The sequence below is a fragment of the Solea senegalensis genome, linkage group LG12, assembly GCF_019176455.1.
Source record: "Solea senegalensis isolate Sse05_10M linkage group LG12, IFAPA_SoseM_1, whole genome shotgun sequence".
Lineage (NCBI taxonomy): Eukaryota > Metazoa > Chordata > Actinopteri > Pleuronectiformes > Soleidae > Solea > Solea senegalensis.
Window position 1 is genome coordinate 8229323 of NC_058032.1, and position 17816 is coordinate 8247138.

At 44.7% G+C, this 17816-nt stretch overlaps 1 protein-coding gene across 1 annotated transcript; it reads left to right on the top strand.

Moving 5' to 3' along the window:
* Window positions 1-9710: 9710 nt before the first annotated feature.
* On the top strand, window positions 9711-16472 carry LOC122778929 (wolframin-like). The gene is made up of 10 exons (XM_044041093.1): window positions 9711-9899; window positions 10676-11045; window positions 12393-12469; window positions 12565-12709; window positions 12805-12978; window positions 13089-13169; window positions 13272-13432; window positions 13742-13978; window positions 14064-14182; window positions 14326-16472. The coding sequence occupies exons 2-10, from the start codon at window positions 10685-10687 to the stop codon at window positions 15869-15871; spliced, it is 2901 nt and encodes a 966-aa protein (XP_043897028.1). The 5' UTR covers window positions 9711-9899; window positions 10676-10684; the 3' UTR covers window positions 15872-16472.
* Window positions 16473-17816: the final 1344 nt, after the last annotated feature.

Genomic DNA, 17816 nt, shown 5'->3' on the forward strand with positions numbered 1-17816 from the left:
AAGCTGTATTCACAGGTACAGCAACAGCAGGGGAATCATCTGACAATATGAAAGTGGTGTGAAACCAGTTTGACCCAGTTTCTGGGGGATGCAGTACATTTACACACATCTGTGTGTCCCTGACTCTCGACACTCTGTCTGTCTGTCTGTCTGTCTCTGTGTGTGTGCCACTAACAAGATGCACTACATCACCAGAGCATATGTAGCATGTTGCCGCAGGGCAGGGTTTACATAAGGGGTATGACAAGAGGAGCACACAATCAGGGGTGAGACTCAAAAGTCATGTCCAATGTCCAATGTCCACTCCTGCAGTGGTTGCTTACTCAACCAGAACTGGAGTCCCATCTATTTACATGCACGGGACATTTCTGAGTGAGATAAAACAGACAAGCAAAGGGCTGAGTTTGTTTCGTATACATTTGATACAGCAAGCCGACCGAGAGATGGAGTGATATTAAGTGAAAAATGTTGTGGCTGGAGATGGAGAGCGAGGGAGGGAGTGTGTCCTGTATTATTTTCTCAAGAATTTACTCAGAGAGCAACTGTGTGTCAGGAATAAGAGAGTTGGGGTCATGAATGTTTCTGTTAAGGTGTTTCTTTTCTGTTCTGGCCAGTGTGGTGTTTTGTGAGTCTTTGATTCTAAAATAAAAGTGGGACAACAGTTGATTTCATTGAAAACAAATAAAGAAAAGTGTCAACATTTTGCGTCACAGTAACCTTGTGATTGGGCTTGTGATATCTCATCTCATCCACAGATGAAGGAACACCCCAGGATGTTATTGGATTCAGGTGACTATATTTACGAGGGATGAAGTGTTAAGTGCTGGAAAAGAATCCTGTATTTTGTGTCAAAGACTTAGTTCACAGTTATTCTCTATTCATTTGTATACTCAGTTTTTATAGGCTGTGAATCTCTGTTATTGTGTGTGCTTTGTCAGCCTATACCAAATGTTTTGTGAAGCTGTAAAGTGCAAGGCAACGTAAGGACTTGTTATTTTTACTAACTTAACATAATCATCTTGTGTTTTCAGCATATCCATAACAACTATCTGTAATAAGCTTAACATATTCATGATGGCTGGCCGTTTAAACTTGTTATAGAGCTTTCAGAGGTGACCTTTGGTATTCAGGGAATCACACACACACACACACACACACACACATGGAATGGCACCACTCAATTGAACATTAGACACAGGAAATTTCCAAACTGACCTGTTTTCCTAAATGTAAAGCCAGGTTTAGGCTGGAGGGCTGGTGGTGACGTAACATTTGTACATGAGGATAATTAGGTTTCCTTGGACATTACTCACCACTATTACTCACTGACTGAGTCTGATGTTCCATTTCCTTTACCAAACCCTCCATTCACAACAAGACCACAACCTCGTGTGTAACAGTGGAAACATGGTCTTTGAAGCTGCATTGATTACTGAAGCACAGTCACATAAATCTGTCTCTGTTTCTGACAGAAGAGACACATATAGGACGTATTTCATGTAATTTAATGTTGGACAGATGTCACAACCGAACAAGGACTTGAACCCAATAGCACGACTCAGAGACAACTTCCAAAAATACTCTAATTTATTGGACAAAGTAACAAATAAAAATCACTCTCAAAGGGAGGAAAAGTATCAACAGAAAATCACTCTATCGAGGAATCACTAGATAAGCAAAAGGCCAAAGTAACAAATTATAATCACTCACTGGGAGGAGACAAAAGGTCTAGGCAAGGTGCCAAATCAAAATCACTCTTCACGAGGAAAAAACTCTGATGGCTCAAAAAGGGACAAAACAAAGTAGCAACTAAGAAAAGCAAAAACCTTACAAACAATTGACGTGGCATGGATTGGCGTGGGTTCTCTGGCATGACAGACAAGACGAACTGACGCAGGGCAGAGGGAAGCACAGGCTATATGTAACTCAAAGTAAATGGGGAACAGGTGGAAACAATCAGGGCGGGGAAGATAATCAGACTGGCGGGAAAACTACAGGGGAAGGGCAAGTTATCTGAAACGAGAGGAAAGAGAGATGTCAAAATAAAACAGGAAGTCACAAAACAAATAGAAGGCAAAACTAAACATAACTTAACACAACTTTCTGGATATGACAGTACCCCCCCCTCTAGGGACGGCACCTGACGGCCCAGATAACTGAGGGTGGCGTCTGTAAAAGTCTGTGATGAGGTCAGGATCCACAATAAAGCTAGCAGGAACCCATGATCGTTCCTCTGGACCGTAGCCCTCCCAATCCACCAGGAACTGCCTGCCCCGGCCCCTGTTGCGCACAGCCAGCAGAGCCTTGACTGAGTAGACAGGGCCGCCGTCGACCATCTGGGGAGGTGGAGGGGGTGCGGCTGCGGGCACCATGAGGCTTTCCTTAACCGGTTTCACCCGGCTGACGTGGAAGGTGGGGTGGACTCTCATGGACCGGGGCAAACGCAGACGGACAGCGGAAGGGCCGATGACCTTGGACACTGGGAAAGGCCCCACGAACCGTGGAGCCAACTTCCTGGAGGCGACTTGGAGAGGCAAATCCCGCGTAGAGAGCCAGACCTTCTGGCCAGGCTTGTATACAGGCGCAGGTAGGCGCCTCCGATCAGCAGCCCTCTTCATGCGGTCCACACTGCGTAGGAGTGCCTTACGGGCGGCTGCCCAGATGCGGTGGCATCGCCGGACCATGGCATGGGCCGACGGGACGATGATCTCCTTTTCTGTCTCGGAGAAGACAGGGGGCTGGTAGCCGAAGACGCACTGGAATGGAGACATGCCAGTTGCCGAGGTGAGAAGAGAGTTGTGGGCATATTCCACCCACACCAGCTTCTTGCTCCAGGAAGCCGGATTCTGCGACACCAGGCATCGAAGACAGGTCTCTAACTCCTGGTTGAGACGTTCCGTCTGGCCGTTGGCTTCTGGGTGATAACCAGAGGTGAGGCTGACGGTGGCCCCGATGAGCTTGCAGAACTCTTTCCAGAACCTGGATATGAACTGGGGCCCCCGGTCTGAAACAATGTCTTTGGGAAAACCATGAATACGAAATACTTGAGTCATCATAATCTCTGCCGTTCTTTTGGCAGATGGAAGCTTGGGTAATGCTATGAAATGAGTCATTTTAGAAAACCTGTCTACCACTGTGAGCACAGTGGTGTTTCCTTCAGAGACCGGGAGCCCCGTGACGAAGTCGAGTGAGATCTCAGCCCATGGACGAGTGGGAACAGGGAGTGGCTGCAGCAACCCCATCTGCGCTCTGGAGGAGGTCTTGTTGCGGGCACAGATGGAACACGCCTCCACATACTCCCGAACCTCCCTCTCCATGGAGGGCCACCAAAACCTCTGGGAAATGACGTACATGGTCCTCTTAACTCCTGGATGGCAGGTGAGCAGTCCGGTGTGAGCCCAATGGATCACCTGTGGACGCATAACAACAGGGACAAACAAGCGATTCTCCGGACAACCACTAGGTGTCGGATTCTCACCATTAGCCTGCTTCACCTGAGATTCTATCTGCCAACTCACCGCTCCTACCACACGGTTCAGTGGTAGGATGGGCTCCGGTTCCTTGGCAGTAGGCTCGGGGTCAAACAGACGGGACAAGGCATCGGGCTTGGTGTTCTGGGACCCCGGCCTATAAGACAAAACAAAGTTAAATCTGTTAAAAAAAAATGTCCATCTGGCTTGGCGAGAGTTCAGTCTCTTTGCTTTGCGAATATATTCCAGATTCTTATGATCTGTCCATACAATGAATGGGTGCTGTGCGCCCTCTAACCAATGTCTCCACTCTTCCAAAGCTTTTTTCACTGCTAATAACTCACGGTTCCCAACATCGTAGTTTCTCTCTGCCGGCGAGAGTTTATGAGACAGGAAGGCGCAGGGATGAAGCTTGTTGTCCTTCTCAGAGTGCTGGGAGAGTACTGCCCCCACTCCATTATTGGAGGCATCCACCTCCACCACAAACTGCCGGCTGGGATCAGGAACTGTGAGAATGGGGGCAGTAGTGAATCGCACTTTGAGCTGCTGGAAGGCCTCCTCAGCTTGAGGGGACCACAAAAAGGGAGACTGAGGAGAGGTAAGTGCATGTAGAGGTGCAGCTGTGGCACTGAAGTTTCGGATAAACCTCCTGTAAAAGTTAGCAAATCCTAAGAATTGTTGAACCTTTTTGCGGCTATCAGGTGTTGGCCACTGAGCCACAGCGCTAACTTTAGCCGGATCCATTTGCACCTTTCCAGGGGCTATGATAAAGCCAAGGAAAGATACAGTGTCGGCATGGAATTCGCTCTTTTCTGTCTTGACATATAATTGGTTCTCCAGCAGTCGCTGGAGAACCTGCCGTACATGATGCACATGAGAGTCTAAATCTGGGGAGAAGATCAATATGTCATCTAAATACACGAACACAAAGTGGTTCAGGAAGTCTCTCAGTACATCGTTGATCATTGCTTGGAAGACAGCAGGAGCATTGGTCAACCCAAACGGCATGACTAGGTACTCGTAATGACCACTAGGAGTGTTAAAGCCTGTTTTCCATTCATCCCCCTCTCTGATCCTAACCAGATGATAGGCGTTTCTGAGGTCTAATTTAGTGAAAACCTTAGCTTGCTGAAGCTGATCAAAAGCTGATGACATTAGTGGCAGAGGGTACCGATTCTTAACAGTTATGTCATTAAGTGGTGCATAGTCTATACATGGTCGGAGTGTCCCATCTTTCTTTCCCACAAAAAAGAACCCTGCCCCCGCTGGAGATGAAGAGGGGCGGATAAGACCAGCCTTTAACGAGGACTCAATATACTCGGTCATAGCCTTCTTTTCGGGGCCAGAGATGGAATATAGTCTACCCTTAGGAATAGGGGACCCCGGGATCAAATCAATGGGGCAATCATAAGGCCTGTGGGGAGGAAGGGAGGTTGCCTTCTTTTTACTAAATACCTCACTCAACTCGTGGTAACATCTTGGGACTGAAGTCAGGTCAGGAGTTTCAGAGTCTGTGACATGAACAGAGGCAATGTTATCACTAGTTTTCACATTATGACAAGCCTTTAAACACTTGGTTTTACATTCTTCTGCCCAGTTCAAGACCCTCCCAGTACTCCAGTCAATGTGCGGGTTATGTTTCTTCAGCCAGGGAAAACCCAAAATGAGAGGATACTGGGCAGAGTTATATAAATGAAATTGCATAAGTTCATAGTGGTTATCAATGATAACTGTGAGCAGTTCAGTCTTGTGCGTCACTCGAAAAATCAGACTGCCATCGAGAGCGCTGGCCTCTATAGGCTGAGATAATTGTTCTGTTTTTAGCTTGAGTCTCATGGCAAAATCCCAGTCCATGAGACTTTCATCAGCCCCCGAGTCAATGAGAGTCTCCAAACTAAGTGTGGTGTTGTGATGCCTCACCTTAGTCTGGGTTAAAGCTCGAGGAGGGAATTCCGTGGAGGAGAAACGTCTCCCCAGTACCCCCCTGTCGACTGGTGAGCCTGTGCCTTTTGCCGGACACGCTGCTAGCAGATGCCCTTGCTGTCCGCAATAGAAGCACCTGCCTTCCTGCAGGCGACGACGGCGCTCCTCTGTGGACAGTTTGGTTCGCCCCAACTGCATGGGCTCCTCCACCTCCTCGGATGGCCTCTCCCTCCGGGTAATGGGTGATGGAGCACGTGAGGAGCTCCGCCAACTGGGTGTAGTGACAGCAGCGCGACCCTGATGACGACCAGCTGCAGAGGCCATTCGGCTTCGTTGTAGCTCCTGTAAGCGGTTGTCTGTTCTTATGGCCAGAGTCATTACTGAGTCTAGATCAGAAGGCAAATCTAGGGGCACTAACAAGTCTTGAATTTGATCTGAAAGTCCCTTGAGAAAAACATCATACAGGGCCGTGGTATTCCATCCGCTATCCGTGGCTAGGGTGCGAAAGCGGATAGCATAGTCACAAACAGAGTCTCTATTTTGTTTGATGTTGCTCAACTCACGTGCTTTCTCTCGGTCGGATGAGAGGGGATCGAAAGCCTTCCGCAGAGCCTGTTTAAACTCCTTGAGGGATCCGCAGATCATTGAATCCCGAGACCATTCAGCCGTAGCCCATGCCCTCGCCCTCCCGGTGAGGTGGGAGATCATGAATGCCACCTTCGATCGTTCCGTAGGAAAGGCTGAGGGCAAGTGTTCATAATGCATATCACAGTCCACAATAAACGCCCGACATCCTCCTGACTCACCAGAAAACTTTTCTGGGGGGGAAAGGCGAAGAGTCGTGGCATGGGGAGCTGAGATCAATGAAGCTCTGGTATCCGCCGGAGATGGTGTGGTCATGGTGTCTGAGGGAGAGGGATCCCTTGTGAGATGAGCAAGGACTTGATGTACTTGGTTTGCCAGGAGGTTAACTTGGGCTGTCATAGAGGCTTTGAACTCCTCCTGACTTTTAGCCATCCCCTTCACGCCACTGTGCAGAGAGGCCATGTGCTCCTCCTGCTGAGTCAGGCGGGTGTTCTGGGAGCGAACGGCCGCTGTCAGTTGTTCTGAGTCGGCTGGGTTCATGCTGGTCAGTTCGTAATGTCACAACCGAACAAGGACTTGAACCCAATAGCACGACTCAGAGACAACTTCCAAAAATACTCTAATTTATTGGACAAAGTAACAAATAAAAATCACTCTCAAAGGGAGGAAAAGTATCAACAGAAAATCACTCTATCGAGGAATCACTAGATAAGCAAAAGGCCAAAGTAACAAATTATAATCACTCACTGGGAGGAGACAAAAGGTCTAGGCAAGGTGCCAAATCAAAATCACTCTTCACGAGGAAAAAACTCTGATGGCTCAAAAAGGGACAAAACAAAGTAGCAACTAAGAAAAGCAAAAACCTTACAAACAATTGACGTGGCATGGATTGGCGTGGGTTCTCTGGCATGACAGACAAGACGAACTGACGCAGGGCAGAGGGAAGCACAGGCTATATGTAACTCAAAGTAAATGGGGAACAGGTGGAAACAATCAGGGCGGGGAAGATAATCAGACTGGCGGGAAAACTACAGGGGAAGGGCAAGTTATCTGAAACGAGAGGAAAGAGAGATGTCAAAATAAAACAGGAAGTCACAAAACAAATAGAAGGCAAAACTAAACATAACTTAACACAACTTTCTGGATATGACAACAGACAGCTTTCTGCCCACAACCAGAATAATTATACAGTAAAAAAAAGAAGAAGCATTGTTTCCAGCAGCTGAAAATGCAATTCAAATATTACAGTATATCACATTTACACAACAGCACATTTAAACTTAAGTGAGCCCAGCCCAGTTATGAAAATGGGGCTTTTCTGTGTATACAGCTATGCTGTTCTCGTTGAATAACTTAATTTCTCTGTTGTCTGCACACTTTCCACAAATGTCTCAAAATAGCAGCAGATCAATACAAAGAGTGCCGGCAGCTGAAGAAGAGCCAAACACACAGAAGGAGCTGAGTTTTCCTGTACCTGGAAATGTAGAACAAGGTACCTGTCATTGGTGTTCCAGATCATCTATGACACCGGGTTTATATTAAAGTAGTTCATAGTTCAGAGATTGTCAGTTGCTGACTAAAAGCCGGCCACAGTCCGTCCAGAATTAGTGAAATTCAGAAATAGTTGGTCTGGTCAGGGATGAGCAGTATTTCTGATACATGTATTTCAAATACATGATGAAAATGTATCAAAAGCATCCAAATACTTCAATGTTGTGTATTATTTGTATGATATGTGTATAATACTTTCTTTGAAACAACATGATGACATCATAAGGACACGAAACATGCTGCTGCTGCAGACTGGAGTGCACGGTGCTTCAATTTGCCCGGACTTGTTAAAATCACACATATCAACACATTGACTAAGTCACAAGCTTTCATAGTCACACTTGAGTTTGCCCTTTTTTAAATTTATTTATTTATTTTTGTTCTCTATTTATTTACTGGAGTTATAATAATTGATCTTTTTATGTTCTCAATCCTTCAGCAAGATCACTTCCTACCTCGCATCTGTGACAAAAATACAGTATTTTATTTTGAAACATGCTGTGGCTTCTGTATTTTGTAGAATATTTGAGACATTTATTAGTTGGGTATTTGCTATTTTATTTTAAAACTACACTTTGGTATTTTTGCCCATGCGTGGGACCAACGCTCTGTCATACACAAGTTTTTGATTACAGGCACTGCTGGGGAAGAGTTAACACATATCACAAAAAAATCACTTGAGTCCCAACTCGAGAATTCCAGGGACAAGAAACAGACTGAGTGATTAAAAAGTGATTACAGATTTTGGAAGGGGCGCTACAGCTCTAATCAAATCTTTGGATTTGCATTATCAAGAGCTTTGGACTCAAAACAAGCTCATTAGGGCAAATGACCTTGTATGACTTTGACCTTGAGCTGCCTCGAATAATTTAGGAGAAAATTGCATCTGAGAGAGCATGTGTGTCTAAGTCCATTTGAAAGATGGAACAGACATTGAAAGTGTGCATGTGAAAGTAAAGCCAGTAAAGTCGCCGTGCTCATCTTCAGAACTCGATTGCACTAATCTACTTATCTTTGTGGCATTTACATAAGTGCTTCAATAAAACAGCAGTTAAGCAATTACTGCCCCCATTTCTTTCTTTTCCCACAATGTGCAAACTATATGCCCTCGTGCTTCTCTTTTCGGGTAATTTGTAGTCTCCTCTTTTTATTATTATTTTTGGCCACCTCTTGAAAACTTATTCCACATTAATTGTTTTTCTCCTGGTAATATAAGCAAGCATGTTTATATGAATAACTTCCACTTATTTGTGTATAGGACTCATGTTACCACACAAAATGAACGAATTGCTTTCCAAACAAAATACATGTTAAAAAAAAGATAGTGAATGTCAAATGCTGGAAAAAAAAATCCTAATAATCAAAATCATGTGAGAATTTTGAGGAATATTAAAGAAATCATGTGATTGTAAATAAGATCCTTTACTGACATCTGCTGGTGGAAAACACGTTTTACTCTGTTGCAAACAGATAAAAGTAGTCGATAAATGAATGATTCGTAAAGCAAATCAAGTGTACAGATCACAGTTTAATGTATGTAAGTTGAAGTATCTTACCAAATAAATGAAATTCACTGTACTTAAGTATCAAAAGTAATTTTCTGGTACAAATGTAAAATTAAAAGTATTAAAAAATTGAGGAGTTAGGATTGAGCCATGGCGGTAGAGCGAGTTGTCTTTCAACTGAAAGGTTATGGGTCCAATTCCTTCCTCTGCTAAACTATAAGTGTCCTTGAGCAAGACACTTGCAAATGCAAGACACTTGGTATGAAAGATGTGTATAAAATCTAGATAAATACAGACCATTGCCAACTCTTCTTCTGAAGATTATTATTATTATTTGACAGCAACGAGTAACAAAGATAGTTGGAGGAAATGTAGTCGAGTAAAAGTTACTAGAAATATAAATAAAGTAAAGTACAGATATGTGAATTGTGTACTTCAGTACAGTAACGAAGTATTGTTGTACTTTGTCACATTACAACACTGACAGTAACTATTATTGCCTTATAACACTTTAATATGTGAAACGTGAAATCTTTTCGATAATTGATGTGTCGTGACTGAGGGCAATTGTTCACAAAGTGACTCCAGCCAATCAAATCGGGTTTAGTAGAACGAGTCCTCCATTTTGTCCAATCACAACACGTAAAAGAGAAAGTGGGCGTGTCCGCGGAGCAGCTGTCTCGCAGTGCATCAGTTGGTTACGTTTGGAGTTTGACCGCAGGATAGAAGAATGTGTTCAGACTGACTCTGACGAAGCGAAAGGAAAGAATGACTCGGGACAGCGAATAATAAAGAAACGGAGATTCTTCCCCGAAGTCATTTTAAAGTAGAGGATATACATTAATCTGGTGTTTTCGTGGTAGAGGTGAGTAAGCGATGTTAGCGTTAGCAACAACAACCATTATTTTAGCAGCCTGTTATGTCGGCTTCTGTTTACACACTGCGTTATAACCGTGGTATAAACTGTGGCTGAAGTGAAATAACATCACAATTATTCACATTATTTATATGTCAACTTACTCAGTTAAACTAGTGTCATTGGAGGCTCTTCAAGGTGCAGTGAGGGGGCTTTCCCTTGCTAAAATCTGCAACAGGACTAATCCAGTCTCCAGTGTCATTGGATATCACTCTCTCCATGTGGCCGCCGGGTCTCATTTAACAATATAGTCTGCAACAAGTTTTAGACCACACCAAACAATAATGTTTTTCATCATTGAATCAATCAACATGCAGTAAATTTTTAAACAAATTATCCATCATGTGTATGTCTGTTATGCTGTAGGTGTATCACAGTTAATCTTCCGTGCAGCAAGTTAACGTTCCATCATAAAATGTAATTATTTCTATCATAACTTTATAAATAAATGTTTATATATGGACCTCTTTTTGCATGCAATTTCATCACTGATAACTTTGTAATTAATTGTTCATACATATTGTGCTTTTGTTCACTACCTCAGATTATTCTCTGGTGAGGCAGTGGACATGTGTTGAGATAGATAGATAGATAGATAGATAGATAGATAGATAGATAGATAGATAGATATTACCTTAATGATAGTGGAGTATCTTCTATAACTGTTTATAGATAGTCATTTCGACTGATTCAATCCTGATTTGCTGATTTGCTGTCTGATGTAGGTTGCAGCTATGGAACCATCGCTAACTGGCAACATATCCAGCCCCGTGACTCCCGCCTCCCTCAGGGTGGGTCCCTCTTCATCCAGCACTTCTACGTCAACCTCAGGCCAACCTCTGCCTAAAGTCACCATGCCAGCCCCTCCAGACGCCCCCACATCTTTTCCCTCTATTGCCTCCCGTCGGACATCTTCCCGTCTTTCCTCCCGCTCCTCTTCCCTGTCCACACCACCTGTCTCACCGCTCCACCAGCCCATCAGAAGTCCCTCTCAGGTTGGCAGATCTCAGCTCAACGCAGCGTCTACAGCGTTTCCTCTAACAGGATCCTCAGCTGCTGCCTCAACTCCTCAGCCTCCTCCAGCATCTGAACATGGTGAGTCAAACTCTGACCTTTGAGCTTTTACACTTTAAATCTGGTAAACACTCCCAGTGTTGCTGTGTGTATTATAATGTCTCCATGACAACTGTAGAAATTGAACACATCATGTAAAGCAGCCTCTCCCATTTTGCTGACCCGAGTAGAAAAGCCTGTCTCACCTCTGTCTGTCCTTACACTGCTCCAACTCAGCTGTTAAGTTTCCACTGACCAAATCCACTAAAGTCTGGATAATAAGAGAGCTCTTGTTCTCCTGGGGACATCAAGTGCTCAGTTACTGCATGACTTTACAGTGATGTGACGTCTACACGTGTTAATATAGAGTATTACTGCAAAGTCAGTTCATTTGGACCAACATTTAATAGATGTCATCTCTGTCTACTGAAAAACTCACACCACACACCCTGTGTCTGGTTCTCTAGAGCTGAACAGATCATCATGTAGCTTGTGTTGGATACAAGACAGTTTGTGTTATATCATGTACGTTAACAGCTGCTGTTTACTGTGGTTAGCGTTTATTTTAGTACTAAGCGTTGGCTCGGATGGAATCTGCTGATTCAAATCATGAAAATCCTCTCTCCACGTCTTTAGAAAGATGTGTCATTTATTTTTAAGCGCAGCAGAAGTGACAGCTTCAGCTCCTAAATGATCAGTTGAAAGAAGATCATAATTAAAGTGCTCAGGTTCAGTGGGACAGTCTTATCAGGACGGAAGCTGTTTATGTCTGTGCTGTTGCACTTTTCACGTCAGGTCACACTGGCCTGTTGCCACATGTATTTGTACACGTGTGGACTCTGTGTACAGAGTAACTAAAAACAAATATTGAGGAGAAAAGAGGAGTTTTTATATTTTTAAATAGACACTTGAAGAAAACCAAATATATTGTACTGATGAAATCATTACCCAAATTTTAGGCTTTTGGAAGGGAAAATTAAACATACCAACATGTTAGTTGACTGATGTTCATTTATAAATCAATGGTCATTTAAATGCAGTGGGTCCCGTAGCGTTGGCTGTGGCCCAACTTGTGAGCCTTTGAGGTATGATGTGCCTCAGACTGAGCTGTCAAAATTCATACACATCATATTCTTTGGCTGGGATTAAAAAATGATATTAAAGTAAGTCTAATTAAAAGTTATGTTATTTGAAAGCACCATAGGGCCTCAGTTATGGCCAAAATGGATGTCAAAATATTTTCATCTGTATTGAGCTCTTGTGCTACATCCCTGCTAACACACAAACTTATATTTGTTGCCCTCAAACCTCTGAATTTTGGGAGTCTGTGGTGTCGAGAGTTATAATACTGTACTGACTGCACTGCAAATCTCTGTCTCTTTCATTTAGAGGAGCCAGAGGAGGAGGTGAGTTTTGAGGATTTTGAGGAGAGGGCAAAGTCGGGAGACGCTAAAGCACAGATCAAGGTCAGTGACAGTGAACGCTCCGCAGACACTGTCGACTTTAATGGCCATATGGTGGACTCAAATGCCCTGTCAATGTGTTATTTGTGTGTGTCCAGATGGGGCGTTACTTTCTCGCATTAGCGGAAGCAAGAGATGAAGAGCTGAATAATTGTACGGCGGTCACATGGTTGGTCCAGGCTGCAAAACAAGGTCGCAGGGATGCTGTCAAACTGCTGCAGCAGTGCTTCGCCTCCAGGAAAGGTATACACGTCAACTCTGTCAACTCCCTATAGTTATGGCCATGTGATGTAAGCATTATGGCTTTCTGTTACGGAGATTTCTCTATTGCTTTTCAGGCATCACTTCAGAAAACTGCGAGGAGGTGAAGAAGTTGTGTACGGAGTCCCGTTTCGAGAGAGGAGTCAGGAAGGCGGCTCTGCTCATGTACTGGAAGTTAAATCCAGAGAAGAAGAAGTCAGTGGCCATTTCTGAGATGCTGGAGAATGTCGAGCATGTTCACACAGATCCAGGTAAAAGAAAGAAAAATGCACTTTACACTTGACATGCCACAGTTTGTGGAACATGCTGCATAAGGGTAATAAATAAAAAATCTCATAGGAGCTCATTTCTCCATCTACAGGGAAACCGTTTTCTCCTGGCCCACTTAACAGTTCTGCCAAGAAACAAAGGAGAGTCCTGGAGACAATGGTCTCCAACGAGGGTATGTGCAGGGTAACGCACTCATGACTCCTAACATGCATTTTTGGTCCAAGATAGAACAAACGCAGAATAAAACTTACATTGTTTCGTGTCTTCTGTGTAGCCACCTCCCATGTCGGCCTTGACGATTTCGTGGAGATGACTAAGAAGTATGCTCAGGGTATCGCACCGTCGCCCGTCATGGCTGCCGCAGGAGATGATGATGAAGACGACATAGACGGCGTTGTGGTGAAGAATCCAGACGAGTTGCCCCTGCACCAAAAGGTGAGAGTCTCTTCGACTCTCAAAGGTCCAGCAGCCGCTGAAAAAAACAAGCCACAGCATTTTTCAAATTAGAAAGAGGAAAAGAGAGGAAAGCCTTTTTTGGTCATTGTGTTGAAACCAGTGAGCGTAAGGGAAACGGCTCCCTGAACAATAGACGCCATGCTATGCTTCACATGCATTGAGAGTTCAAGTTTGCGGCTTGATGCACAAATAAAAATGTGAACAAAAACAATTCAGCACCACTGGTGTGACTTAATAATAACAATAAAACACCCTTAATAGTGATAAACTCTCTTATTTCCCTCACAGCTACTGAAGTTCCCTCTGCACGCTCTGTTGGAGATCAAGGAGCACCTCATTGACTGGGCGTCCCGGGCCGGCATGCAGTGGCTCAGCGCCCTGATCCCCACCCACCATGTCAACGCACTAGTCTTCTTCTTTATCATTTCCAACCTCACAATCGAGTTCTTCATCTTCCTCATCCCGCTGCTGGTTTTCTACCTCTCGTTCTTTTCCATGGTCATCTGCACACTACGCGTGTTTCAGGTTGGTGACACACACTCTTTGGTGAAACGTCTTTTTGTTTAAGCCAGACGGCAGCAGGAAACGAATGCAACTCCTCTTTGTGCAGAATTCCAAAGCTTGGGAAAACTTCCGGGCACTGACAGACTTGCTGGCTCACTTTGAACCTGGTCTTGATGTGGAGCAGGCTGAGACCAACTTTGGATGGACACACTTGGAGCCCTATCTGTGAGTTTTCCTTCATGTGTACATAGTCTAATCCTAAGCCAAATATGAAGTTTAGCTTTGGTCGGGTTCTGTTGTTTTCAGTTTAAGATTGTCATACATTTTTAGTTGAAGGAAATTCGTCCCGTCTCCTTTTGTGTCCGTAGGTACTTCCTCCTCTCTGTGGTCTTTGTCATCTTCTCCTTCCCTGTGGCTGATAAAGCATGGATCCCCTGCTCAGAGTTGGCTGCCATCGCTCTCTTCTTCACCGTCACCGCCATCCTCAGCCTTCATGCCTCCGCTCAGCTCTTTGCCCGTAAAGCCCTCCTCACAGAATTCCTCTCTGGTGCCTGCTCCCTCACTCACCTCCTGCCAGACTCCCTCTGGTTCCTCAGGGTCTTTGGCATGACTTTCTTCACTGTGCCTTTTGGGGACTTTCTAGTGTTAAACCTGGGGATGCCGTGTCTATTATACGGGCACCTTTTCTATCTCTTCTTCCGTATGGCACAGTTAAGAGGTTTCAAGGGAACCTACCTGTGCCTGGTGCCTTATCTAGTCTGCTTTACCTGGTGTGAGCTCTGCTTGGTGTTCCTCAATAATGCCACTGCTATTGGACTCATCCGCACCTGTGTGGGCTACCTCCTCTTCCTGTTTGCTCTTCCTGTGCTCTCACTGGGCCTGGCAGCAATGCTCATCATCCAGTTACTCCAGTGGTTCCTCGCTTTGGAGATGACCAAGATCGTCGTCACTTTGACAGTTTGCCTTGTGCCGGTTGTGTTGAGGCTCTGGACTCGCTTCAGCCTCGACCCCATTGTGGTTTTTCGCTCCGTGACACGGAGCAGTGTTGTCAAGCTCATCCTGGTGTGGCTCAGTGCCATGGTGCTTTTCTGCTGGATGTATGTGTACAGGTCCGAAGGCATGAAGGTTTATAACTCCACCCTGTCGTGGCCCGAGTACAGCAACCTCTGCGGCCCTCTGGCCTGGAAGGAGTCCAACATGGCCCAAACTCAGATTCTATGCTCTCATCTGGAAGGACACCGTGTCACGTGGACGGGACGCTTCAAATATGTCCGCGTGACTGACATTGAGAACGGGCCACAGTCGGTGATCAACCTGCTGCCTGTGTTTGTAGGGAACTGGATGCGTTGCCTGTACGGCGAGCCCTACCCTTCATGTGAGGAGGGTAAAAAGGCCACACACGCCGAGCCTCAGCCCGCACCAGCGCCTCCTCCAGAAGACCCTCTCTGTAAACTTAAAACACTAGCCAAGCACGAATGCCACGTCAAAAGATTTGACAGATACAAATTTGAAGTGACGATGGGAATGCCGCTGGAGAGGAAGACCAAGAACGGGACGATCGTCGAGGACGAAGACGCGACTAAGGACATAGTTCTGCGGGCGAGTAATGAGTTCAAGTCTTTGCTGTTGCACTTAAACACAGGCAGTTTGCTGGAGTTTAGCACCATACTGGAGGGGCGCTTGGGCTCCAAGTGGCCAGTGTTTGAACTGAAAGCCATTCACTGCAAGTCCTGCGGGGGAGCCAGCCTTCCCCGGCGCAGGCAATACAAGATCGAACACGACTGGAGGCGCACGGCTCAGAGCGCCCTGCAGTTTGGTTTCGACTTCTTCTTCAACCCGTTCCTGACTGCTCAGCTGGAACAACACGCGGACGCAGAGACTGAAACAGACAACGTGACAGAGGGGAGTGGATAGACGGGGAAAGAACATCTGACACACACACACACACACACTTGTACACCTTTGGGAGAAATGTAAAAATGATGCTACATATAATGAGAAATCGAACTAGAAGAGAAGAGAGATGACGGTGAAATTTACAGGTGTGAGAATTTGCGCTCTTTTTGTAGTAAGTCAATGCTTAACACTAAAGTAAGAATAACTATTCAGATGGCATCCGTTGTGCGTTTCATACCATTTAAGCTGCACTTGTGCTCACCATAGTGAGTCAGTTAATTGTTAATATGTTTTTATTTTCTTGTGTACTATAAAAAAAAACACTTCTGTCTGCTGCACTCAGTCTGTTCTATGTCGATGAGTATTCTGTAGCCAAAACCATGAGTAGACATTTGACATTTGTCTCGTTGTTGAACTGAAAGTTATTTCTTAGTTTAATGAGAACAGACTGAAATACGTCTGTAACTGCTAAAATGATCCACACACATTACATCTTTATTTATTACAGCACATTTATTTTCCCTCCCTCGCTTGTGTCCATCCCTGCTGTGCAGCGATGATTTAAAACACGATGTCGGTGCTGTTTTCTTTACTGTGATCCATAAACATGATGAAAAGATCTGCTCTCTGCTGTTTTGTTATCAACGATTGCATTTATCGACGACTGAAAGACAAACATTTTGGACCCAATCTCGTAGTTCTGCATCTGTCAAGAAGTGGCAACCACAAAATGCTACAACTAAAACTACGGCTCGAGAAAATGAACGTAATTTAAAGTAAGACAAATCATGTGATCATCATCAAAGAACTGGAATCAAACCGGGAAATAAACTTAAACTGTAACCATTTTACTGTGACTGTAACAGCTTCCGGGGCCACGGGGTGGTGTAGTAGTTAGCACCTGGGTTCGAGCCCCGGTTGGAACAAGGGCCTTTCTGCATGGAGTTTGAATGTTCTCCCCGTGTGTGCGTGGGTTCTCTCCGGGTTCTCCGGCTTCCTCCCACAGTCCAATAACATGCAATGTGGGGATTAGGTGAATTGGACACTCTAAATTGACCATAGGAGTGAGTGTGAGAGTGAATGGTTGTTTGTCTCTATCTGTGTGTGGCCCTGCGATGGACTGGTGAACTGTCCAGGGTGTACCCCGCCTATCGCCCGATGTAGCTGAGATTGGCACAGCACCCCCCACGACCCTCTGGTGGAGGATAAAGCGGTAGATGATGACTGACTGACTGTAACAGCTTCCACATGGGGGCGTGACAAGTAAAGGATTGTGAAACCTGGAATGATTTTTATTCAGACTGTAATACATGTGTACTTCCACTAGGTGGTGCCTGCGACCACATGACTCCCATTTATATTACAGGCTGTCATAATGAGTCCTGATAGGCCCATATAAATCGAAGCTATAAAAGTGAGCACATTGAGATAATGGCAATATGACCAACTCTAATTAAATTGCAATAAAACACAGCTGTACCCTCAGTGGATGCAAATTTGTTGAAATCTTTAATCAGAAAAAACATTAACAGTATAACTGTCCATTTAACAATTTTGTCAACAACAACAAAAATATGTGAATTGACATTAGTTTGGTCGGAAACGTGGAGTGAAACTTAAACGGTTCCCAAAAAAAGAACTAAAAGAATAAAGTGTTTCTCTAAAAAATAAAAGCTTCTGCAGATCAGCAAAGTAATCAGTGAGGAAGGCTGAGGAGATCAAACCGTCATCTCTCTCTCTCTGCCGCAGCTTTGGAGGCAATCGTCATTACAGACGACGGCGTCCCGCAGTCTGTTTGTAGATTATTTAAAAAAGAAAAGAAAAGCAAAACCTCATACATGTTGAAAAAAGAGCTGATATATACAGACACCATGTAGGCCTGTGATGTTCTGCGGTTTTCTTTAGCGCACGACATGAATCAAATGTTTCCCTCCTCAAAACCGATTATTGGACAGCTTCATTC

What these genes read in the sequence shown, in the direction of transcription:
- LOC122778929 (XM_044041093.1), top strand. Translation starts at nt 10,685, where the DNA reads ATGGAACCATCGCTAACTGGCAACATATCCAGCCCCGTGACTCCCGCC. An exon ending in TCCTCCAGCATCTGAACATG is followed by an intron (nt 11,046 to 12,392) that starts GTGAGTCAAACT and finishes TCTTTCATTTAG; the next exon opens with AGGAGCCAGAGGAGGAGGTG. An exon ending in GCACACTACGCGTGTTTCAG is followed by an intron (nt 13,979 to 14,063) that starts GTTGGTGACACA and finishes CTCTTTGTGCAG; the next exon opens with AATTCCAAAGCTTGGGAAAA.